This window comes from Cetorhinus maximus, chromosome 10 (genome assembly GCF_964194155.1).
Source record: "Cetorhinus maximus chromosome 10, sCetMax3.hap1.1, whole genome shotgun sequence".
Lineage (NCBI taxonomy): Eukaryota > Metazoa > Chordata > Chondrichthyes > Lamniformes > Cetorhinidae > Cetorhinus > Cetorhinus maximus.
In genome coordinates this window covers 99,001,874-99,028,382 of record NC_135888.1, presented here as the reverse complement: position 1 = coordinate 99,028,382, position 26,509 = coordinate 99,001,874, and the positions used below count along the sequence as shown (strand labels likewise).

General features: G+C 46.2%; 1 protein-coding gene across 1 annotated transcript in view; it reads right to left on the bottom strand.

Annotated features, from left to right (window-relative positions):
- The window catches only part of LOC144685885 (uncharacterized), a 282,599-nt gene that overhangs the window by 11,660 nt on the left and 244,430 nt on the right, over positions 1–26,509 (bottom strand). Inside the window, exons 13-16 of the mRNA XM_078550890.1 lie at positions 25,790–25,870; positions 14,779–14,832; positions 12,973–12,999; positions 11,018–11,071 (exon numbers count right to left, since the gene is read on the bottom strand). Of these exons, the coding sequence (XP_078407016.1) occupies positions 11,018–11,071; positions 12,973–12,999; positions 14,779–14,832; positions 25,790–25,870 (216 nt within the window). The remainder of the gene's footprint in view (positions 1–11,017; positions 11,072–12,972; positions 13,000–14,778; positions 14,833–25,789; positions 25,871–26,509) is intronic.

Below are 26,509 nucleotides of genomic sequence, written 5' to 3'. Positions count from 1 at the left end.
CTTCATCCCAGGAATCAGTTTTATGCTCAGTTTTGGATGAAACAGCCAGGACACCTTTTTCCTGACCTGTTAGTGACTCGCCAGGTCACCAATGCGAGTGTACAGTGGGAAACGTTTCTTCATTGAAACTGAGAAGCTGAGAAGGCTTTGACCAGTTACCCTGAAGAGCTCCAGCCATGGCCATTGAGAGGCTGCTGCTCAAAGCAATTCTCTTAGAGAGTTCAATCACTGCTTGAGAGGTGATTGTCAACTTCTTGAAAGGCTTTTTATCCGCCTAGCTCTTTATTCACCTTCAGCCACACTTCCCTGTTGCCAGCCTTCATCACAGCATGGGAGCAGCTTATGCAGATCAACCTTGCACCCTTGATGAGGGACAAAAGAAGAAGCAACACCAACACCAAAAGCATCAGCAGCAGCATCACCCACTGCCTTCTCCCCAGCTGCGTGCTCCTTCACAGCGCAAACAGGATGGACACAGAGCTCCAGCTGGAAAGAGGTGTAACCCCTAACACAGGGTTTACAGGCAGAGGATCAGCTCTCTCGACATGCCTGAGCACCAGTGACTCAGCAGGCTCTGGTTTTCACGGCAGGGCATTGCTGACCTACAGCCTCCTGGAAGAAGACCTCCTTTCCAATGGAGCAGGTGGGCACACATTGCTAGTGGCTGATAAGGTGCCTGTCACTGGAAGGCCACCACTCTCCCATCCCACCCTAAGGCCCCACCTTCTTAACCTTGCCTCTCGTCTGAGGTGTGGTGACCCTCAGGTTAAACTCACCACCAGTCGTCTCTGTCTGATGTGAGAGCAGCATATGGTCCTCTGCTATGGCGACTTTCGTCTCTTGCCAAACTGTGTGCTCTATTCTCCTGCAAGTAGAGAAAGCAGAGAGGAGTGAGTGTTCGGAGTGGTGTGTGTGGAGATGGAGGGAAAGACAATATTTGTGGAGGGTGACTGTGAGGCAGGGTGCAAGAAGGCAATATCATGAGAGTGAGTGTGGGTGCTGGCTGTTCGGATGGGGATGTGAGGAGGTGCCTGGAGAGGGAGGAATGAGTGGATCTGCAGGGTGTGTTGTCTTGAGTAACGCAGTGCAGGAGAATGATGGGAAAGTCAGAGTGCGGATCTTGGCACCCGAAAGTATTATGCCAATCACTTCTCTGCCTCCTGAGGTCCTGGATTCTCTTGATGCACAGTCCCCAAGTTAGAGGGAGCACATGTCTGCTGCTGCTGACTTCCTCAGTCGCTTCCATCCACACCTGCTTGGTTGGAGAGGTTGTCCTCTTCCTGCCGTCCTTGAGATAGCTCAGCTCACTGCAGCCCCTCAGATCCTACAACAGGGCCTTCAGGTAAGAGTGAGAACCCCAGGTAGCAGCCTTCCCAAGTCTCCTCTCCATTCCTGTGGTTGCTGCAGCCTCAAAAATCCAAGTGCTGGTAAGCCATGGTAAACCAAGTCGTGGCCCTTTTAATTGGAAATCCTTCCTTTGACAGAGTGAACACAGCATCATGCCCATTCTCCATGATTGGCTGTAAACTTGGAGGTGGGTTGCTGATGCTGTGGTTCAGGGAAAGAGCATCAGTAAAGCCTGCCCCAGCTGTCGACAAGTTCCTGAATTGCAAATGATCCCACAATTTGGCTAAGAACTAAGTTGGAAAAATCCACCACGTGTCTGAAGCATTAATCTGATGGTGTGTTAGTGGAATTTGTACATAGTGTTATACATAAACAGAGCAAACAGTATAGAAATTGATTAATACACTGAGCAGATTTTGCACTGGTCTGATTTAGGTTTGAGCTTTGGAATTTTGCTGACGTAGATTTAAATTACAATCATTCATATCGCTTCTGAACTTTTTGAACTTGTAGTTTTGTGAGAATTTGGAGCTGAATCACACCTGCTGGTGAATTTAGATAATGATAGTTTTTAAAAAAAGTTTCTAGTGTAGTAACTCAAAAGAAATTGTAGTTTAAATTACACAGTGCAATAGCATTTCATTTTCAGGAGACTGCCACCTTCTATAATATTCACCACCAGAAAAAACAACTTCCTGAAAACCCAAAAAAAGCTGGAACATGACCTCCACCTTATGTTCCATGGAGTAACCTAGGTTAGTGCTTGTTAGCAAACAGTGACACATTGAGGAGTTCAGATGATGAACCACCTTGCCTTTCAATTTTCTGTTTTGACTAGCATATTGTGAGACTAATATTATCTGGTGAAAACCTTTCACAAATTTATTCATATTTAAAGCCAGAAAACTATAAGAAAATATAACCAAGCCAACGTAACATAGAAATATCAGTTGCCAGCATATGGGAATGCATCAGCTAATGTTTCAAAGTATCTCACATACACAGAAGTGCAGTTCTAATAAGGATGAATAATACTATTACAAATTTGAAACTATTAAACTATAGAGTGGACAAAACACATTTAGTATCATAACGAGCAATTGCCAATAAATAGTCTTGAAACAAGTCAATATGCTGTGTGTCAATGTGACCAAGCACTTATTTGTATTTTAATAGGAGGACATTTAGGTTGTCTCACTTCTAGAATAGAAGTCAATATTAGCAGAGTTTTCTAACATTTTATTGTTTATAATTATTCCACAATTAGTAAGTACAATCTTATTGTATCTAATTTTACGCAGGTTTATCCATTCTGACACCAAAGGAAGATGGGAAATCCCAAGAAAATTGATCTGATGAGTTGGCACATAATGGTAGAGGAATCTGGGATGTTGGCTGATATATGATTCTGTGCACGCGACTATGTCAAACTGTTGCTTGACAAGTTAGTGGAACGAGGGCAGGAATCCTCAGATGTTTCTAAGAAGGACTTTGAAGGGCTAAATGGTCTAAGTTTTCTTATGTCTTGCCCCTGATGTGTTAGTTTTGAACTTTGAAGTGGTCGATTATAAGTGAGGGCTTCTGTGAGCAGGCCTGTAGTGGTCTCTGCTACCGGTTGTACAGAATTAGGTAGAGCCTAGATTGGATTGGACAGAGGTGGCAAGGTTCCTTCCCTGAATGGCATTAGTTAGTCATTTAACTTTTCAATAACAGGTGGAATTTTCCATTCCAGGACTAAGTCCCATGGCGGGGGTGGAAACTGGGAGCGTTTCCCGCTGCGGAATCCGGTGGGAATTCGCTCCAAATTGCACAATGCCAGGCTCATTAATTATGCAGTGGGGAGGGGGGAGGGGGCGCGGGGGGTGGGGGGGTCGTCTCCCGATGTTTTTTGTGACGGAGAGGGCCGTCATATCCAGGCGCCATAATTAAAAGGTGCCTGGACATCAATTTACCCACCATTGAAGGAAGAGATGGCCCTCCGATCACTAGGAGCCTCCGGCCTCCAGATTCACTAATGCTTCCTTGGAAGTCCTGCTCAATGCAGTAGAGGCCAGGAGGGCTGTCCTCTACCCAGAGGCACAGCACACCAACCCTGCATGGGAGGAAGTCTCCAGGGTGGTCAGTGCCAGGGCTTCCACCAGAGGGCTGCCCTGCAATGGCGCAAATGGATGAATGACCTCATCTGCTCCGCGAAGGTAAGTGAACTCTCAACTGTTCACACTCACCTCACTGAATGGTAGAGGGGACATGGGCCTCAGTGGCAAGGACACCATCCATGCAGCGCATGCAGAAAAGAGCTACTCAATGTTATAAGGTGATGCCTCATAGCCCCACTGCAGTTCATCTAGTCTGCAGGCGGAGAGGCCACTGTGGGTCCCTGACCCTTCCACTCAGGGAGCTCAGATGCTGTCTGGGGCGAGGTGTTGGGGGGAAAAGGTTAGGCGTTGAGGGCACAAGCAACAACTGCTAATTACATGCCTCTTTGAGCCTTACTTGCATGGGCTGACCGCTCTGGAGGGTCTTGTCCCAGAACTCTTGTGGACAACCTGCAGTACACCAATCACGTGGCACACAATCCAGTGGGTTTTTTGTAAGACTGGAAGCATGAAAAAGATACATGAAACCCAATTGCTCTCAGCCCCATCTTCTCTCTTTGTGCAGGAAAAGTTGAGGCACAACAGGAGAGAGGGGGTGAGAGAGAGAAAGAACGAGTGAGAGAGATTTTAAAAATGGCCTAGGCAGATCCTTGAAGGCTGCCAGGGAAGAACATATCTTCTGCGTTGTGAACACTGTAGTTATGGCGCCAAGTGCAGCTAGAGGCGACAGGCGGGAGGGCAGGTCAGGTTGGCACTCAGCCCCCAGTTTTTGGATGAGTGCCTCGCAGTCCTCCTGGAGGAGGTGGCTGCCAGGAGAGATGCCCTTGTCCCCAGAGATGGAAGGAGGAGGCCTCCGCACCTAACAAAAAGAGATTGGGAGGAGGTGGCAGTGCTGGTCAGCAGCCACAACCTTGTGCGGCGCACATGGGTGCAGTGCTGCAAAAGGTTTAACAACTTACTGCGCTTGGGAAGGATGAGTACCGTGTTGGCATGGATCAGTGTGCAGAATTGTTAAGGTCTGGCCGTTCCCCCCACGGAGTTCGGGGGTGCTAGACTCTGAGTGCCAACTGTCAATGACACGGGAGCTGGCCAAGGGGGTGAGCCCTGGCTGCTTGGACTGAGTGCCTTGTGGCTCGAGGGCCACGACTCGGATGTGCCCTGCAAGATGTTCCTCAGCTGGGGTTGGCCAGGCTGCAATGGCGCTGCAGGTAGAGAGTGGGCTAATCAATGCTCCTCTGTCCTTTCAGGAGAAGACAACTCATAACAACATTGAAAGGTTGCAGACAGGTGGAGGCCTCGCCAAACCTCCTAATCATAACCAGATTTGAGCAGGACACCTTGGAGCTGGAGAGGAGCCACGCACCTCAGTCAACCGGCCCCGGAGAGGCTGGGGTGTCAGACGAAGATAAGAGTTAAGAGCACAGGTGAGAGTTTCGGATGGTGTAAAAATTCTTGTGTAGTCTCGTCATTGATGGGAGCCTCAAAACTGGATTCCCCATTGATCATTGAAAGACGATGGCACCATTATGCAGATCTCCATTGTCTCACCAGGGTGTCTGGCATGCACAGTGACAGTGTGATGACTTAAACTAATGACAGAGATAAAAACAAAAAGCTAAAAGCTAATGACATATTGTTGTTCTCCCTTAGATTCACCAGCACGCACTCAATTGCAGGACCCTGACAAGCCACCCCTGATGCTACAGGACTGCCAGGCTTCACATGCACCTATGTCACACCTGGTCTCTGAACCAGGCACCAGTGCAGATACCAGCACCTCGGTGGGTATTAGATCTTTGGCTAGAATGTTGGAGAAAAGCGGTTAGGGCACTTCATGATCACTTGAGGAGCAGGCGGAGGCAGAGAGTGCCCAGGGCGCTGGCAGTCGGAGGACTGCTGGAGACCAGGACGATGCTCAGTCAAAGGCTGATGATGAGTCTCTGGAGTCGTCCTTTAGGTGGCAGGTGCTGGATGTCCAACGGGATGTGCAGGAGGATCTGGTGGAGATCCATGAGGGTTTGCGTGCCATGGTCTCTGTTGTGGAGGAGTCCATGTGAAGCATGAGCACTGCTTTGACCCTCGTAGCCGAGCGCACTACTTCCTCCATTGAGAGTGGAGACTCTCATGGAGAGGCAGCTCTAGGGATAGCATGAGGGGTTACTGGGGTTGCACTCGGACCTGCAAGCCCTCACCCAGGGAATGACCTCAGGTGGTCCGTGCCAGTGTGGGAGATGGATGAGGCACCCAGTATCCCAGCTAGGTGCCCATCCAGAAATGGCGAGCAGGGAGGTCCAGAGCGACCTCATGTTGGCACACGAGCTGCCTGTCATCTCTGCGGGCTCCTCTCAGGGCGCTCCAAATGATGGCAGCAGCCCCTCCGCCCCTCTGTCAGTGACCGTGGCATCTGATGAGGCTGTGATGGCTGGGGAGATGCCAGCCGTGGCACTGGCCGCTCCCTCCCAGGTGGGGCCAGCACAGGCTCCACTGGCCAGAGGATGACAGCCAAGATCACCGAGGCCAATAAGACAGTGGAGTCAGCAGGCTGCCTCCAATGCCGCTGCCAGCGTGGGGCGGGCAGGGGAGTGGGGTGGCACCAAGACGTAGCGCTCACAAATGTAAGTTTAAGGCACCATGAGTACAAGAGGAACTGGTCACAGGTGATCTTCTGTTCTGTAATGTTTTGGTTATGTTTACTGGTCTGGGAATTAAGACCAGAGAAGGTGATGTTGATTTTTTTGGATTGTCAAAATGAGATAAATTTTGTTTTTGTCCTGATGGCCTGAGTATGCTTCACCTTAGTATTTTTTTGGGTGCAGGTTACACCAGTGTGTAATGCTGGACATGAGTGGCTCGAAACGTTTTGCACAGGCACTGAGTGGACTTTGGGTTCATATGAAAGGGTCATTTCAGACATCAGACATCCGGGATGGAGGCGGCAGCCCTGGCATGAGGTGGAAGCAGATCTTTGGCAGCCTGAGAGCCCCTGCCTGACTCCTTGAGGGGAAGAGGCACCAGGAGGGAGGTTGAGGCGCCACGTTCCCTCTCTCGTGTAGCCATTGCGAAAGCTCAGCCATGTCTACAGTGATGGAGTGCAGGTCTGCGCGCCTCTCTGGCAGAAACTGGGTGTTCTGCTGGACCAGGTTCTTCATGGCATCCTCCACCCTCCCCATGGAGACCTCGATGTGGGCACAGTAGGCACCACTTCATCAGCCAGCAGACGGACTCCTCCGCCTCACGTGCCGCTCTGTTGAGGGCCTCCGCCATCTCTGCCTGACGTTCCCCCTCCTCTTGCAGCTTCCCCAGCATCTTGTGGATGGTGCATCCCAGAGTCTTGTCATCCAATTTGGACGTTGCTTCTGTCACCAGCTTGACACAACTGTGGACAGCTGATTGAGACACTCCACAAAGATCCCCCACTGACATCTGGAAAAAGCCGGAGACATTCAAGTTGAGGGCCATAGAAACCATAGAAAAGTTACAGCACAGAAGGAGGCCATTCATCCCATCTTGTCCATGCCAGCCTGAGGACACCCAGGTGCCCTTTCTAATCCCACCTTCCTGCACCCGTCCCATAGCCTTGCAGCTTATAGTACTTTAGGTGCAGATCCAGGTACTTTTTAATAGAGTTTAAAGTTTCTGCCTCTACCTCCAACTTGGGCAGCAACTTCCAGATGCCAACTACCCTCTGCGTAAAAAAGTTCTTCATGTTCCCCCTACACCTTCTGCCACTTATCTTGAATTTATGTCCCCTGGTTCTAGAATTCTCCATCAAGGGAAACAATTTTATCCTGTCCATTCTATCTATTCCCCTCATAATTTTATACACCTCAATCAAGTCACCTCTCAGCCTTCTTTGTTTGGGGAAACTAACCCCAACCTATTCAATGCCCCCTCAAAGCTACACTTTTCTAAACCTGGCAACATTCTTGTAAACCTCCTCTGTACTCTCTCTAGAGCTATTACGTCCTTCCTGTAATGTGGTGACCAGAACTGCACACAATACTCCAGTTGTAGCCTCACCAGTGTTTTATACAGTTCCAACATTATATCCTTACTTTTATATTCTATACCTCTGCCAGTGAAGAAGGGCATTCCATATGCCTTCTTTACAAACTTGTCTACTTGAACTGCTGCTTTCAGGGACCTATGTACTTGTACGCCAAGATCTCTCACTTTATCTACCCCTCTTAGTATATTCCCATTTATTGTGTAATCCCTGTAACTGTTTGACCTCCCTAAATGTGTGACTTCACACTTCTCTATGTAAAAATCCATTTGCCACTTTACCTCCCACTCCACCAACCCATCCATATTGTTTTGGAGATTATGGCTATCCTCTACACTATCCACTACTCGGCCAATCATTGCTTCAAAGGGTTTCTGTTTGAGTTTCTCTCCTCATTGCAAGCGGATCATGTGGGAATTTCACTGAACTCAGGTGTTTATCATGCCTTCACCATCCCTCTTTTCAGAATGTTGTGTTTCACCTTAAATTAAAGGGGATATTTTAAAACGTAACTACCTTATAAAGATCGGATTGCATGACATTATCTCCAAACTGATTCTACATCTTGATCTTCTGATCCAAGATCATTTCTCATGACTGTACTGATCTCATCCTTTATTAACAGAGCTACCCCATCTCATTTTCCCTTCTTCATATCCTTTTGAAATGTCAAATACCCTTAATATTCAGTTCGCAGTCTTGGTTACTAGTAATCATGACTTTGTAATGGCTATCATACATACATTTATTTCTATTTGGGCTATCAATTCATCCATCATTTTATGAAAGCTGTGTGCATTCAGATGAAGAGCCTTTAATTCTATCCTTTTAACATTTTTCCCTTCTCTGACCTTATTTGCTGGTGCACTGTTATGTATGTATGCTCTGTCTTTTCCTGATGCACTCTGGTTATCATTACCTGTATTGCTATCCTGCACTATTACCTTCTCTGTCCCTTTAACTAATTAAATTTCCTCTCATTTGAATCCTTTCCCCGACTATTCAGTTTAAAGCCTTCTCTATAGCCCTAGTTATTCAATTTGCCGGGACACTAGACCCAGCATAATTTAAGTGAGCGCAACGGAACACCTGCCTATTTCTCCAGTACTGCTGCCTGTGTCACACGAATTGAAACCCATTTTTCCCACGCCAATCTTCAAGCCACATATTCATGATTTTATTTACTCTGTGCCAATTTGCTCGTGGCTCAGGTAGTAATCCAGAGGTTACCACCTTTGTGGTTCTGTTTTTTAAATGTAGTCCCTAGTTGCTCATATTCTCTTGGCAGAAGCTTTCATCCTACCCATGTTGTGGTACCCACACAGATCAGAGCAACTTGATCCTTCTCCTCCTCTTCCTAGCTCCTCTCTAGCCCTGAGGTTGAACAACACAGCCTTCAGGACTTGCATTCTGGGCTGCAGTGAAGAGTATCTATTCTCCCAACTATATTGTCCCCTCGAACTTCTACATTTCTTCTTACTCCCTCAACCTGACAGCTACAGGCAGTGCTGCCCATGCTCTAGTTGGCACTGTAACAAGTGACATACCTCAGAGACAGCTACCCTGGTGAAGCACTGCTCTTCAGTGAGATTGAGGTTGGAAACGCAATTCGTAAATACCTGTGTGACTGAGGACCTCCTACATCCTCCCCTCCTTTGCTGTCTTCTCACAGCATTTACAGGTCTGTGCACTTTTTCTTGCTGCTGCCCCTCATCCTCAAGCCCCAATAATAGACCCAGCAGAGCGTGTGTGATAAAGTGGAGGTGGTGGTGTTGTGGTATTGTAATTGGACTAGTAATCCAGAGACCCCGGGTAATGTTCTGGGGATTGGGTTCCATGGCAGATAGTGGAATTTGACTTCAATAAAAGTCTGTAATTGTAAGTCTAATGAGGACCATGAAACCATTGTTGATTGTCTTATAAACCCATCTGGCTCACTAACGTCCCTTAGGGAAAGAAATCTACTGGCCTACATGTGTCTCCAGATCTACAGCAATGTGCCTGACTCTTATATAATGTAAATAAAAACAAAAAATGCTGGAAAAACACAGCAGGTCTGGCAGCATCTGTGGAACATTTTGAGTCCGTATGGCTCAAAACGTTAACTGTTTCTCTCTCCACAGAGCTGCTGAGCTTTCCAGCAGTATTTTGCTTTCATTGTAGTGTCTGATTCTTAAATGCCCTCTGAAATGGCCTAGCAAGTCACTCAGCTTCTCAAGGGCAATTAGGAATGAGCAATAAATACTGGCCTAGCCAGCGACTCACACTTTCCGCGAATGAATGAAAAAAATAAAAAATAACTTTGTTGAATTCAATGCCTAGACTCCTGCACCTCCAAAATGTTGCACAGAGAACACAAAAGTAGCTACTGCAAAACAGTCAAAAAAGACACATAAGCACAAAGTAACCTAAAACAACTAACCAGAGATCGCCTTAATGTAGGTCAGGATCCCTTTAGATAATGTTACTATAGGCTGCCTCCTGACCATTCCCACCATGACTTACTGCATAGTCTTATGAATTAGCTAATCAGGTGCTGGCATAAACCAATTTCATAAAAGGAAAGAAATAATTGAAAGACATTGACATAAACATTGTAATTGGCTCGATGTTTAAGCAAGTGACTCAGGGGTGTTTGATCCAAAGTGGTGGGTGACACACTGTGTATTGAGGGCACTTTATCAGTCACGAAAAGTGGTAATTTTGGTACCCACTCTGCATCTGAAAAATAAGTCAAACAATGTCCAATTTCACCTCATAGTTTCCATATTTCTTCTCAAGGATTATCACTTTCACACAAGGAAAATTGAGTGGGCTGCCCCCATGCTGCCTCCCTGATCCGAATGTAAAATAGGGCATAGGCTCATAAATACAACGTCATTGTGTCGCTCTCTGAAACAATGGAAGGCAAGCAGCCATGGAAATTGGAAGCCTGCCTGCCATTTTGAAGTGACTAGCTAACAAGCTATTGAGCTTGTTAATGACCCAATGGTTTGCAATTTTTCGTTGCACACCGCATTTTTTGGACGATGGACAGGAGAAAATTTGGGAGTGTTTTACGGCAGGTATAACGAGATGGCACAAAAGCAGAAGAAAGGGGTCTGCCACCGGGAATGGCTGAATGTAGCAGCAGATTCTGCTGCTGAAAGTGGCAGCCTCTGTAAGCTTAAACACTTTTGTTTAAACATTTTGGAACCTGCCATAAGAATTTAGCAAAGGTTAGGAAAGAGCAGGGGGCCTTTAAACTTGTAGCCAACTTCCTGTTCGATATTACTTTTCTGCCGCATGACCTCCCAGCCTACAGTTTCGATTGGACGCAGAGCCCTCTTTGCACCTCTAATTGGTCACCTTCCAGCTGGACGCCACTTATTGGCCATTCAATGCTTGATTTGATGAACTGAGACGGTGGGAGTGGGAGCGAGAGGACCACTCAATTTCTGTTCCACCTCCCTCACCCCGGCAAAAAACATAAAATCCAGGCCACTATAACCATAAATAAAAATGGTGCATTTAGTAAATGTGTTTTTTAAATTTACACTCTAATTAATAGTTGTTTTATGTCTCTTACCTTGTCTCCTTTTTCACCTCTGTCTCCCTTCAGTCCCCTCAGACCTGGGAAACCCTGCAAATAATAGTAGTTCTGAGTGCATGGACACAATTAATAAGTGCGGGCTTTTATAGTATAGACATAACTCTCAGAAATGGAAAATAATTTTTAATTTAATAAACATATTCATAGTTTTTATAAATGTATTTACTTTAGAGCTTTGAAAAATAGTTAATGGGCTGGAATATTTAGACTATTTGGAGTTTTCACTCCAGGAACTTGAAGATTCAATGAGTTAGAAATTGCGAGGCTGTAATAAAACTGACGTATGAACCAGTTGGCAATATGCAATGTTTCTCTATTCAACATCACCTAGATTCTAACATATAACTATGTTTATACAGCAGTAATTTTCCACTAGAACATAAGAGTTATTTAATGCCTTGAGGAACTAGAAGCACAAACCATCAGGAAGAAACTTAAAACAAATAAATAATTTAAAGAATGCTGCTGGTGTTTCCAGCATTTGCTTTTTATTTTAGATTTCCAATATCTGCAGTATTTTGCTTTTCCTGACCTTTGTTTCTGTTGGCAAAACAATTAACAGCAGATGAGGATAAGGGAAACTTTTCACATCTTGATGTGTCACGAAACTATAATATTTTTCATAATATTATTGCAGTCTTTTGGGTTCTGTCTGTGTGCCTGATTTAATTGAATTGGAGTCAGATAGACTGCAAGGTTGAAATTATCAAAAGAGTCAGGTGTAAAGCAGACTTTTGAAATGGAGATGGACAAGAGGACGAGGGTTCCACAGATAATGTATAAATGAAATTTGCATTTTTAGATAAATGAAGAGGTTCTTTGATTTTTGAAGGGATGGTAGGATGTTTACAACTAACAAGGCAAGCAAGGCCAAGCAGTATGTTTACTTTCCCCAAAGGTACTGACAATATTGGCAACATGAAAGATTTTTATATGGGAAAAGTAAATTTCCAAAGACATGTAGAACAATGGGAGTTTAGATATTAAAGAGAGAGAAACATATATAAAGAAGGATGGAAGGCTATGTGGGTGTGGTCGTGTAACATCTTGAAAGGTACACCATGTAAAGTAGCCTTGGGGAAAAGCGTCGAGCCACTTTTGCAGAAGTCTGCTGGGTCCAGTAACTAAAGTTGTGTGAAAAAGCCTTTGGAATTTCAGTGTTAGTTGGGTGCATGTGGTAACCTTACTGGATTGCCTATTTAAATTTAAAATCTATTTTGGACCGTTGCCTTAAAGGGGGTGTGTAGTTGGGAGTGAGGTTAATTAGGAATTTTGAGATATGTTATAATATCAAGTAATTGTAATTTTATGTCTGTGTTTGAATTCTTTTCTTTTGTTAATAAATGTTTTAATTCAATTTTTAAAATATCTAAAGTTGTTAGTGGACTCACTACTTATGAATTCAGTGCACAAATCTTCTCATAATAAATACAAATTGCAAAACTGTTGTGACAGCGTGGCCAAGTTTCCCTGCCACATCATGACAGATGGAATACTGCCTGGGCCACGGGCAAAGGAATATATTGTCATTTTGTGAATCTTAAGGATACAGAAAATGATGTATCGTACATGCAATGTATTCTGTATCTCTTATCAGGTGTGGTGGCCACTTGTTCTTTCTAAAAACAAAATGATATACCTGAATCTGAATTGAGGAAATTTAGAGGTTCAGTCAGTGAACCCTAATGGCCTAATCAGATCAATTTGGCTCTCAGTTTACATCATGCTCATTAATCAGCTCTGTAACTTGTACTTTAATTATTAAATTCTACGTTATTGATTTGTTTTCCAGAAACATGGCCTTTTTTAACTATATATATGGTGACAAAGTAGAAATCTGTAGAATTATAGGCCATTGACCTCTACTTAATTAATAGTTTTATTTCCTAATTTAATAGCATACTTTAAGTATTCTGTCAAAAGGTACTTACATCTAATCCTGGTTCACCAGGTTTACCCTGCATAAAAATAAGAAGGAAAACAGATACTAAGTTTCACTGCAAGAAATCTGAACTTGACCTTTGTCTTAGTAACCTGCTTCAAAATAATGCAGTACATCCTTATATATCACAGCTAATACCCAAAATTCAAGGAAGAGCCGGAATACAAAACATTCATGTATGAGGGAAAATTAACTGACTTGCACTCCAAGGGGGGAGCCGAGATCTAGGGAAAGCTGGTATGTGGTTGGCTGCTCACTGCAGGGCAGAGCTCAGCAAATTTGCATTGGCAATTTGAGCAATTTGGGGCCATTTAGAGTGCCACTGGCATTCTGCCAAGCAGCAGAGCACACCACCTCCATCTGTGGAGGTTACCATCCTAATGGGGGCAGCCATCCTGCGGCAGTCTGTAGGGAGGGCGTTTGGCATTGCAGCCAGAGGTTCTCATTGGAGATGTCTTCCTATTTAGCCCCTCTAAAAAAGTTATTAGTTATCACCCATCCAAGGGTGCCTCCATTTTGAAGCACCCTCATGTTCCCTCAGCAGTGCCCATCTCTCTCAGTGAGTTTGCCAAGGCTCTAGAACAGTGGCATTTGTTAGAAAAATAGTGAGGGCCAAATTTTGATATTGAAAAATTTTGATTGGGCTGCATGAGAGCAGGGTGTGGTGGGATGGGGACAGTTGTGAGAGAAGGGGAAGGGAAGAGTTGTGAGAGTGAGGGAAAGAATTATGGGGGGGAGGAGTTGTGTGAATTGGGGGGAGGGGGAAGAGTTGTAGTCCTAATTGCTCATGGGGTTACGACCCAAAGTTTTGGGAACCCCTGGCTTAGGCTGTCAATTCATCATCATAATACGGTATAAAAAATGTTATGGGGCGACATGGTAAGAAGGGCTGCAGGAAGGACACATGACTGCAACCAAATACAAATTCCATCATCTAGTGATAAAAAAATTTTGGATGGAAAAAAATATTTAAAGGGACATCACTGGTAACTTCTTATTCCAGCCACAGCTGGTCCCTAAGGCCTACTGCTGTAGGGGTCGGCCTCAGGCTGGTGTAAATCCCCCAGTGGAGGTCAAGGAGCCCATTTCCTGTATGCAAACAAAGCTAGGGCTGTTAATATGGGACGAGGTGGGGGGAATCTTGAGGCTGATGGAAGCATTACCTGACCAGCGATGAGCTACAAATGGAAGAGCAGGAGAAGCAGAAAGTCTAGGCCAATATATAAGTGCAAAGTTGTAGTGTGCATTAATTTAAATGTCTTGTGTTAAACAGCTTGTATTCTTGATGTGAAAGCATTAGAGAGAGGAGTGCAGAAAAGATTCACGAGAATGCTTCCAGGGATGATGAACTTCAGTTACATAGATAGATTGGAGAAGTTGGGACTGTTTTCCTTGAAGAAGAGAAGATTAGAGGAGATTTGATAGAGATATTCAAAATCATGACAGGCCTGGACAGAGTTGATAGGGGAAAAACTGTTCCCGTTGGTGGAAACATTGAGAATGAGAGGGCACCGATTTAAAATAATTGGCAAATTAAGTGATGGAGACATGAGGAGAAACTTTTCATGCAACGAGTGGTTAAGATCTGGAATGCATTGCCTGACCATGTGGTGGAGGCTGATTCAATGTAGGTATTCAAGAGGTAATTGACTGTTATTTGAAAAGGAAGAATGTGCAGGGCTACAGGGAGAAGGCAGGGGAATGGCACTAGGTGATTTGCTCATTCAGAGAGCTGGTGCAGACACAATGGGCTGAATGGCCTCCTTCTGTGCTGTACCAATTCTCTGATTCTTACCTTTTCTCCCTTTTGACCAGGTAGACCTGTAAGACCTATGGAACCAGGATTTCCCTATAAAGGAGAGATGGCATGGTGTTATTAATTAATCCATCATTCAATTCCTATGATTTGGAATATGTTTCCATTCACTTCATTGATATATGTTCATGCTTGCATTAAAGATTGACTGATGACTAAGAACAGCTTCACTGATGCCTCAAGTGATTAAGATAGTGACTAACTAAGACATACATGGGCAAATTTTAATCTTCACAACCTGGCGGCAATCTGAAATCAGCGGAATGAAAACTGGGCTTGTTCTACAGAATGTGGGTGGGTCTGTTCCACCAAATCACTGCCCAGGGGGCAAAAATGAAAATTTACTTCACAGATGTGAGAGGTCCTATATTTAACTTAGAATTTGTACTGAATTTACTGATTTCAGTCAGGATAGTGGTAACAGTACAGAGATTGGCCTCAGTGCCAAGGGCTAGGAAGGGGAAAATCTGTTTCAGTTCCCCCAGCTTCATCTCTATGTGATAACACCTACTGAAAGTGTGTGTGTGTACATATACATTTGTATGGCAAGCAAAGGGAGAATTAGGTTTGGTAATGATGCCTCCCACTTGCCGGCAACCCATCAATGTTTAACAGTGAAGGCTGATCAGTGGGGTGGTGCTAGAAGGAGCCCACTCCTAAAGGAGAAATCATTGCAGAAAAACAACAGCCCACCCACTACAACGCCTCCCCCAGTTGTACTCATTCTGGGTCAGCAATCTGTTTTTGTACTGACAATCTAATTGGCACAATTTTAGCAACCTCATGAACCAGTTTACATGTAATTTTTTTATTCTACAATGATGGCCTGAATTTTACCCTGGGCAGGTGAGCACCATCGGCGGGCCTGGGACCAGCCGGGAATCAGGCCCCCGACCGCGATCGGCCTAAGACTGCGATTTCTCGCTGGCTGGCTAGCCAATTAAGGCCCACCCAGTGTGAAACCCGGTTTCCCAATGGTCGGAAAGGGCCAGGTGGGGGCGGGAGCCTGTCAGGCGCCGGTCCAATGGTGAACCCGTGGGCGGTTTAAAAACGGCACAGGCAGCTCCTTGAATGCTGCCGGGAAGAAGCATGTATTCTGCGTTCTGGAGATGGAAGCTGTGGCCTCAACAGCGGCTGGAGATGCCAGGCAGGAGGGCAGGTTGGTTGGGCACTTGGCCCCCTGCTTTTCAGATGAGTGCCATGCAGTGCTCTTGGAGGAGGTGGCTGCCAGGAGGGGCAACCTCATTCCCAGAGATGGCATGTGGAGGCCACCGCACCAAACAAAAAAAGCTTGGGAGGAGGTGGCGGCCGAGGTCAGCCGCCACGATGCTGTGTGGTGCACATGAATGCAGTGTCGCAAAAGGTTCAATGACCTGCTGTGCTTGGGAAGGGTACCGTGTTGGCATGGATCAGTGTGCAGAAGTGTTAAGGGCTGGCTGTCCTCCCATGGAGCTCAGGGGTGTTAGAGTCTGAGTGCCAACTGGCAATGACGCCGGAGCTGCCAAGGGGGTGAGCCTTGGCTGCTTGGACTGAGTGCCTTGCGGCTCGAAGGCTACAACCCGGGTGTGCCCTGCAAGGTGCTCCTCAGGTGGGGTTGGCCAGGCTGCAATGGCGCTGCAGGTAGAGAGTGGACTAATCAATACTCCTCTGTCCTTTCAGGAGAAGATGACCCATAACCAGTTTGAGGGGTCATGGACAGGCGGAGGTCCCCCAAACCTGTTAATATTGACCAGATTTGAGCAGGATGCTTTGGAGCTGGAGAGCCGCCACGCTCCTCATTCAGCTGGTTGTGGAGAGGCAGAGGTGTCAGATGAAGGTAAGAGTGCAGTGCACAAATGTGAGAGTTTTGGATTGTGAAAACATTCTTGTGTAGTCTCTTAACTGATGGGAGCCTCAAAACTGGAGTCCCCACTGATCATTGAAAGACGATGGCACCATGATGCAGATCTCCATTGTCTCACCAGGGTGCCTGGCATGCACAGTGACAGCGCGATGACTTAAACTAATGACATTTTGTTGTTCTCCTTTAGATTCGCCAGCAGGGTCTCGTCCACAGGACCCCAAATAGCCACCCCCGACAACAGAGGACTGCCAGGCTTCAGCTGCTCCTGGATCACACCCACTCTCTGAACCAAGCACCAGCACAGATAACTGCATCCCGTTCAGCGTTAGATCCTTGGCTAGAATGTTGGAGCACAGCAGTGAGGGCACTTCACACTTGCTGGAAGTGTAGGCAGAGAGTGCCCAGGGCGCCGGCAGTCGGAGGACGGCTGGAGACCAGATGATGCTGTGTCGAAGGCAGATGATGAGCCTCTGGAGTCATCCACCAGGCGGCAGATGCTGGATGTCCAGCGGGATGTGGGGGAGGATCTGGCGGAGATCCATGAGGGTGTGCATGCCATGGGGCAGGATTTTCCCTTCGTCAGGGGGCCCGGGAATGGGTGTGAAACAGACCACTGCCCACAATTGGGCTCCGGCTGTGATTAACGGCCAACCAGCGTGAAATACGCGCTGAGAGCCTCAGCGCTGCAGGGGTAGGGGCAGGAGGAACAGGGGGGTGCATTCACTGAAAGCTCCCTGAAGGCACAGAGCTGCCTCAGGGAGTTGAAGAATTTCAAAATGAAAAATAAAAATTTTACAAATAATATAAACATGGCCCCACATGTGACTCAGTCACATGAAGAAGGAATGTTAAAAATGATGTCAAAAAATTTTACTGTTTTTTTATTTACTGTTAGAAACCTCATTCTGCCCATGGATGAGGTTTCCTAAAAAATGCAAAGGCCGCTTGGCCTATTTGCCCACCTGCCAATCGTAAGGTTGGATAGGCAGCGTAAAATCACATTCAATTACTTGCTTAAGGGTCTTTATAGGCTTCCTACTTGTTGGTGGACGTGCTGCTGACTTTGTGGGCACCCGCTGACCAAATTATTGCGTGACTGTTTGATGACGTCACGACGTTCGCCCAACGTCATCACGTACTATTTTACTTCTGATCGGGCCGCGCCTGCCCGCGGGACAAAAATTCTGCCCATGGTCTCTGTTGTGGGGGAGTCCATGCAGAGCAAGAGCACTGTGTTGACCCTCATGGCTGAGCACACTGCCTCAGGGTGGTGACTCTCATGGAGAGGCAGCTCCAGGAACTGAATCAGGGGTTCCTGGGGTTGCGCTCGGACCTGCAAGCCCTCACACAGGCAATGACCTCAGGTGGTCAGTGCCAGTGTGGGAAATGGATGAGGCACCCAGTATCCCAGCTAAGTGCCCATCTATCATTGGCGAGCAGTGAGGTCCAGAGCGACCTCACCATGGTGCACAAGCTGCTTGTCGTCTCTGCGGGTTCCTTTCTGGGTGCTCCGGACAGCAGCAGCTCCTCCACCCCTTTGGCAGTGATGGTGGCATCTGATGAGGCTGCGATGCCTGGGGAGATGCCAGCCGTGGCACTGGCCACTCCCTCCCAAGTGGGGCCAGCACAGGCTCCACTGGTCAGAGGGCAACTACCAAGATCATCAAGGCCACCACAACAGCAGAGTCAGCAGTCTGCCTCCAATGCCACTGCCAGCGAGGGGGGACACCAAGACACTGCACTCGCAAATGTGAGTTTAAGGTGCCATGAGCACAAGAGGGACAGTTCACGGGTCATCTTCTGTTCTGTAATGTTTTGTTTATATGTTTACTAGTGTGGAAATGAACACCAGAGATGGTAATGTTAATTGTTTTGAATGTGAAAATTGCATAAAATTTGCTTTTGTCATAATGGCCTGAGTATGCTTCACCTTTTTTTTGGCGCAGGGTATACCAGTGTGTAATGCTGGACGTGAGTGGCTCTAAACTTTATTGCACAGGCACTGAGTGGATTTTGGATTCAGATGAAAGGGTCATTTCAGACCGGGGTGGAGGCGGCAGCCCTGGCATGAGGTGGAAGCAGATCTTTGGCATCTTAGTTGAAGGAGCATTGGATCAAGGCTGGTGTCCTTGCCTCCCTGAAGGTTACAGAGGTCTGCCTTCACGTCCTCAGTGTTCTCCTCACTGTGCTCCTCTTCTGACTCACTACTGGATTCATCCTCTGTGGCCTCTGGAGCAGCGTCAAGATCCTCTTCCTCCAGTGGGTCCCCCCTTGCCAGTGCTAGATTGTGGAGAGTGCAGCATGCAACCACTATCAGTGACACCTGCTCTGGGGGGTATTGTAGTGCTTCCCCTGAACGGTCCAGGCATTGGAAGTGCATCTTCAGAAGACCTATTGTCCTCTCCATCACCAACCTTGTGGAGGCATGACTCCTATTATAACGCTGCTCTGCCTCTGTTCTTGGGTGGCGAAGAGGCTCATGAGCCACCTCTTCAACGGATAGCCCTTGTCACCCAGCAGCCATCTATCCAGCACTGAATAGCCTCAGGACCTGGGAGTGTCTCAGGATGTAAGCCTCATGGGATTTTCCAGGGTACCTTGCACAGACTTGAAGAATCAGCGTCCTGTGATCAAACACTATCTGGACGTTCATCGAGTGGAATCCCTTCCTGTTGACAAAGGCACCCCGGCTGACCCACTAGCGCCTTTATGGCCACATGTGTGCAGTTGATTGCACCCTGGATGCGGGGGAACCCAGCAATCGCTGCAAAGCCCCTGGTTTGCCCAGCCTGGCTGGCCTCGTCCATATGGAAATGAATAAATGTCATTACCCATCTGAACAGAGCTTCTGTCACCAGCTTGAAGCAATTGTGGACAGCTGATTGGGACACTCCACAAGGATCCTCTACTGACCCATGGAAAGAGCCGGAGGCATAGTAGTTAAGGGCCACTGTGGCATGGGTTTCTGCCCACACAGTTGAAGGTGATCTCAGGCCCAATCATATGACAAATGGAGGTCACAGTCTCCTTAGAGAGGTGGAGTCTCCTTTGGCATTGTGCCTCGGACATATTGAGGTTGTTGCATCGCTGCCTGTAAACGCTGGCAGCAGGATACTGGCGCCTTCTGCGACCCCTTCCGTCTTGGACTTCCTGCTGGCCCTGCACCCTTTGTGCCTGCGCCTCTCCTCCCACAGGTCGCTCCTTGGAAGCTGCATTGGGGCACGTGGCCTCCTCTCTCTTCTGCCCCTCTCTTCCTCCTCAGGGGAGGTGCCACCAGCGAAGAGCAGAATCCCCATTACCAGGGTAACAAAAGGCTGTCTGATACCTGGATGAGTCCACATGGTCAAAATCCTCTAGAGGCCTTAGAAACACCAATGAGTCCTGCAATGAAGCCTGGATATTCTAAGGATGAAGCTCCGGACAGAGATGAAGCTCTCAAGTTCCAATAAGCAACCAGCAGCAAACTATCTCCTAAACTCCTCACTACTCACAATGGCAATGCTGCTGACCCTTTTTATCCTGCCTTTGGATGAGGTTTTGCAAAAAGTTGGCTGCCCGCCTGCCTGTTTTGCCCATGCGACGAGTGTGAAATCGCATGGGCAACATGATATCAGAATCAATTGGTTTTTAAATTGCCTTAAGAGGCCTTTTAATTGATGGCGGGCGCAGCTTCGACACCTGCGCACGCCCGCTGAGCGAAATATCGCGTGAGTGTGGGATGATGTTGGGGCGCTTGCCCGACGTCATCTCGCGTGATTTTTACGCCTGAATGGGTCAGCTGCACGCCTGCCCGCAGACGTAAATTTCTGCCCGGTGAGTTTGGTTGATTTTCACCAATATGTCACATTGACAATGATAAATTTGATTAGAAATAAAGCAGGGATCATTTTGTGTGTCTGTGACCAGAAAGATCTGTGTTGATACTGTTGAAAGGCATCCCTCAGAGCCAATAGGAATTTCAGAGTTTCACTCCAATAAGCTTAGTCTAGGTTAAAATATGTTACAGAGATGAAGCCCAATTTGCCATTCAATCCCCACTGCCACATTCTCTGATGATTTTTAGATCTGTAATCTGCACCTACCTCATTCTACACCACCTCCATTTCATGGGCCATTTGGAGGATTGGGAGTTGTGTTTTCTCTGTTTTCTCTCTCCATACTAGCTTTCACAGTTTTTGAGTGGTTTTGTCAGCCTTTGGGCTTAGCCTAGTATTATTGTTACCCAAGCAAATTTTGCAAAGATTGAAATATATATTAAAAGTTTTATCATCTTTGTAAAGTCTGCCAACAATTTTATCCCCATAATCTTTAAAATTTATACACCAAGCTGTATGGGCTGGCTTATATATTCCACCTCCAATAAAGGGCTCCTAACATAAGATTTAATATAAGACAGTGTTCTATTCCAGAAGGCTTGTTGGTGAAGGATAGAACTGGAGGCAGTCTTTACACACTTTTATATTTATTTACAGAGTGGCATAACACAAGCGTACACTTCCTAATCCAACAATCACAGTTCCAGTCTGTGTCTATTTATGGCGGCTCAAGTAAATCCCCAGTTAATACCCACCAACCTTATACAACTAAACATAATTAACAGTCAGGGTCTTGCTAATTTATAAATAATGCTGACCTGACAAAATCAGAAGGGTCAGCACAATAATAGTAGACCAAGTGCAAATAAAACATTGTTAAGTAACACCTGATAGGAGAGCCAGTCAGGAAATCTATCCAGATAAAATAGACACAACGGGTTTTAGTTCAACAAGGATGGAAACACTGGATAAATCTTAAAAACAATGTACTGGACTGCTAGGCAATTCAAAAGTATATATTATACACTTGTATTCAATAATAGATGTGGCAACCAGGAGCCTGAGTGGCACTTCTGCTTCTGAGCTGGAAGGCACTGTGTTGGAGTCCCACTCTTGGACTTGTTGGCCACAGAAGAACACAGGCACTTGGTGCAGGCACGCTTGCATGTATCGGTGCCAGTCCCCAGCCTGGACAAATGGGGAGGGTTAAGCAGCAGAAAAGGCATCTGGCACCTGCCAAATCCAAATAAAAATGATGCTTGATATAAGGGTCAACCAGCAACGTGGTGACCCCATGTAACATGGGAAAAACTGAAAGAGGAAGCAAACAATTGGTGAGGTAAGTAATTTAAATTATACAATAATTAAATATTCTGAAACAAGGATATTATCTGCATCAGGTAAATACTGAAAGGTTTCACTTGGCACCCTGTTATGCTTTATTCCTTACTCCAGAATTAACCATCCCATCATCTAATTTTAAAAAATCTGCAAGTGGCAATTTCCTGGTAGACAGATTTGCCCAATCATTGATGCAAAGGTAGTTTCTGAGTGGTGGGGGGTGTCAGGGGGGAGGGGGTGGGGAAGGAAATGAGCACACAAAATCCAAAGGAAAATCTAGTTGGTTTGATTCTTTGATTTCCGCTTGATTGTCTAATTAAATATTTTCCTTCTGGGTTTTGTGTCTCCAAGCTGCAACGGCATGCATGATGCAAACCTATATGACGTGATCTCAATTTGACTATTTAAAGAGCCATTGCGGCCATGGAGATAAGCGGCACATCTGCGTCCCAACCAATCGGAGGTGGAGAGACTGGAAACACGCAGATGCCTACCGACAGAATTGAAAAAATACATGATGCACATGTTAACTTTATTTCATCAGTAAGTGAACTATCAGATGGCAATGTATGATGATTGCCAAGGTTGTTATTTTTCCAGGACTAATTCATCCTTTTGCCTTCCAAATATTTCTTAAGTAGAGCAAGAGTCTGTACACATGCCAGACGACCGATTCCTCAGACAGCTTCATTCCTTTGAAGCTTGCAGCATGACAGGACGTATAGCCAATCACCAATGTAAATATTTGCATACCAGTGGATCAAGTTAGACAGTTAGTTGGGTTTTCACCCGGTGATTCACAATTGACGAGTGAACTCATGTAAACAAAGGTGACAATGATAACTGTGGAGAGTCTGCCCTGGGGGGTGCAATCCTCTCTAACCTCTGCTCAGCTGGACACAGATGGTGAACATCGGGGACCATTGTTGAGGAGAGAAATGATAAAGTTACTGCAGAAACCTCGAGAGCTACTGGCAGAAATGCCACGTGTACTCTCCACAATAGCAAAGAGATCAGAGGAGTCCAATTACAATAGTAGTGGATTGGTGGCACAGGTAATAATGAGAATGTCTACCAAGGACAGTGTGGTGTCCCCTCAGAGCTTCAAGCATGGCTCTTAAATGAGTCTATGCAGGACATGGCCATGGCCATACGAGAGATGTCTGCCACCTTCATCAGGATAACCTATGACTTATCAGTGGCCTTCCAATTTGTCAGTAACCTTCACCAAACTGCTCTCCAGCAGAGTGGTCATGGTATGGTGCTGGCCCAAAACACAGAGGCCATAGGTTGAAAGCATCTTAGCAATCAGAGCAGGTAACTGAGCAGCCGACCTCTATCTCTGCTGAAGCCACAAGGGCTGCACCACTAGAAGCGATAGGAAGCATAAGAGAAAGCTAATGTAGTTAATGATGGGTATGCACATGGGTGTTTGACAAAATGCCATGTTGTTAAGTTTTCTTCTAATGAAACATAAAATGTAATGATTTACAACATTTCTGCGGCTGGTCCATTATTGCATCCCATGTACCAACTTGCCCTTTCAGTTGCTTTATGATGAATGTCAATACATGATGGGTCCTTGGGGGATGAGCAATGGGTGGATGTTTATTTGGTAAAGAGAGAGGCTGGTAGTGGCTGTGAGAGCAGCCCAGAGAATTTCATTTTAAAATATTTTTTCCAGTGTGGGTCACTGGCTGAATCTTGGAGCTATTAAAGCATCCCTGGCATCCTAGGCAGAAATGTACATTGCTGGTCTGGTGATGGGTGGCCCATCATCATATTACACACCATCCTCCTCCTCCTCTTCTGTTCTTGTCATCAGAAAATGATTGAAGAGTGTCAGGATACAGCACACTACTATTATTCTGGACAACCTCACTGGCTGGTACTGAAACACACCTCCGGAACTATCTGGGTGCCTGAAGTTCACATTTTAACATGCCAATGACTGGCTTGATGGTGGTCAATGGGCTCTTGCTGCAGTGCTCTTTCACATTACTGGTATGCTTCTCATGGATGTATGTTGTCTCCTCTGAGCCAGCCCTCTTATAAGTCCTGGTAGGAGAAAGTTTGGAATGTTCTACTATCACAGTAAAAAAGCATGACTGTTCCCAGGGAATCTGGTGCACACCTATATGAACCTTTCTTTGTAGTTGCACACTGGCTGTACATTAATGAAATGAAATCCTTGGTTGATTTTGTGGTCCTTGGATTGTTGTGTGGCCAATTGATAGCACTGTGTCTTCTTCTTAGCTAGTCCCTTGGGATTGAGGATGACTTGCTTCCATTCCAGTTCGATGGATTCTGAGATGGCTGATAAGTCCAATGCACACGCTGCAGACTCTGCCACATGCGGGGCAGTTGAGAGCTTGAAGGGTTGGGTAGGTGAGTTGTTTGGAGGTTTGTGCGCTTCCTCCAACAACTTGACTTCACCTCTGCGTGTTCCTGATGCAGAATCTCGATGTATTTGGTGCCTTCCCAAATGAACCTTCTCCATTTTGGTAGGTCATAAGCCAGGGATTTCCATGTGTCAGTGGGGATGTTTGACCTCTTCAGGAATTCTCTGAGGACATCCCCAAAGCATTTTCGCTGCCTTCCTGGGAGTTTCCTGCTGCAACCAAGTTTTGAGTAGAGCGGTTGCTTCGGGAGTCTGGTGTTAAGCATATGAATGACATGTCCTACTCAATGGAGCTAGTTTAGAATGATTAGTGTCTTGTGGCGGGGCAAGTTGGCTTGGGAGGGGACGCTATTGTTGGACCACTTTTATTGCCACTGGATTTGGAGGATCTTGCGAAGGGACTGTTGATGTTACTTCTCCAGTGCTTTCAGATGCCTGCTGTTGGTAGCACCCTGTACCTATGGGAAAGCAGCCAGTGACTCAAATCCACTGCCCGCTCAGTTTGGCTATTGTCATCATAGGGGAAGTTGACATAAGTTGACACACTGACAAATAACCCAACCGTAACAGGTTTATACATTTATCGGCAGCCAGCAGAGACCATCAAGGTGTCTCTGGTGGTGCACCGAACGGAGCCAGAGGCAAATAAACTGAGGCTATGGTGACTTCCACAGTGATGAGTAAAGTTTTGCCACCAGGTCCGGCAGGCAGCAACTCTTCCTGAAAGAGGCTGCAGATATCTATGATGATCTACTGTGTCAATCTGAATGGGCAAGAGCACTGTTCTTCAGCTGAATCAACAAAGCTGAGCTTCTGGCTGTAGTTTCTTCTGTAGGTAGTGCCTTCTATGAGCTCCGCCCCTCTGTTGCGATCCACTCTGCTATACTCTACTCTGCTATTGTCTAGATCTCCCCTATACACTGCTCTCCCTGTGCACCTGTAAATCCCATCATAGCACACAGTGGCTGCCACAGACGGTGACACACTTCCTCATCCGATGTCACATTGAAAGCATTCATGGTGCTCCCTCCATTCTGGTGCTATTGGAGAGCCTTCAAACTTCTGAAAAATGTCTGTGATCAGAGGGAACTGAGAAGGCAGCTTAAGCACTGAACCTATTCACATCAAACGATCAGAACTTTAAACACCACTGAGACTCACCACTAAATCTCACCTGCATTTCACTGGCAAACTCCCCTAGCTCCAGGAAACCCACACTGGAGGTGTTGGTTACAAAATCCCTGTTGAAGTCATTTTAAAGTTGCCTCATCAGCATGTAATAATTATCGATTCATCTCCGACGAGCAGGTTTCTTGAACACAGCCAAACGTGTTTCCATTAAAACCAGACATGGGCTATTGTTGTCAGGTTTGAGAAATCTTACGTTTTTAATTTTCCACATGCGCTTAACCCATCTGTCCCCTTGAGAATCTGCTTTGTAGCTGCTTCAGGGGCTAAAAAGTCATTTTCTGCAGATAAATGATTTATAAAAACTACTGAAATGTACACCAAAGTAACTTAGGTGAAGTTCTGTTCAGATGAACCTCAGCTCTTTATTCTGATTAAAGACATGGGTGTTTGTTCACATACCTGTAATCCAGGACTACCTCTATCACCTTTTCCACTGGCATCACCCTTTTCACCTTTATCACCATTCAGTCCTGGTTCACCCTAGGTAGAAAGCAAGGAATAGTTTTAATGATTTATCACAGATGCCATGGTTTTGAAATTCTGGGAGCCTCACTCAAATGGTGGAAGTGAGGGAGAATCTAACCATCTCCCCTTGACATTCAATGGCATCACCATCGCTGAATCCCCCACTATCAACATCCTGGGGGTTACCATTGAACAGAAACTGAACTGGACTAGCCATATAAATACTGTGGCTACAGGAGCAGGTCAGAGGCTCAGAAATCCTGCAACGAGTACTCACCTTCTGACTTCCCAAAGCCTATCTACCATCTACAAAGCACAAGTGAGGAGTGTGATGGAACACTCTCCACTTGCTGGATGAGTGCAGCTCCCACAACATTCAAGAAGCTTGACACCATCCAGGACAAAGCAGCTCACTTCATTCTCACCCCTTCCACAAACACTCATTCCCTCCACCACCGACGCACAGTGGCAGCAGTGTGTACCACATACAAGTTGCACTGTAGAAACTCACCAAGGCTCCTTAGACAGCACCTTCCAAACCCACAACTGCTACCATCTAGAAGGACAAGGCAGCAGATACATGGGAACAACACCACTTAGAAGTTCCCCTCCAAAACACTCACCATCCTGTCTTGGAAATATATTGCCGTTACT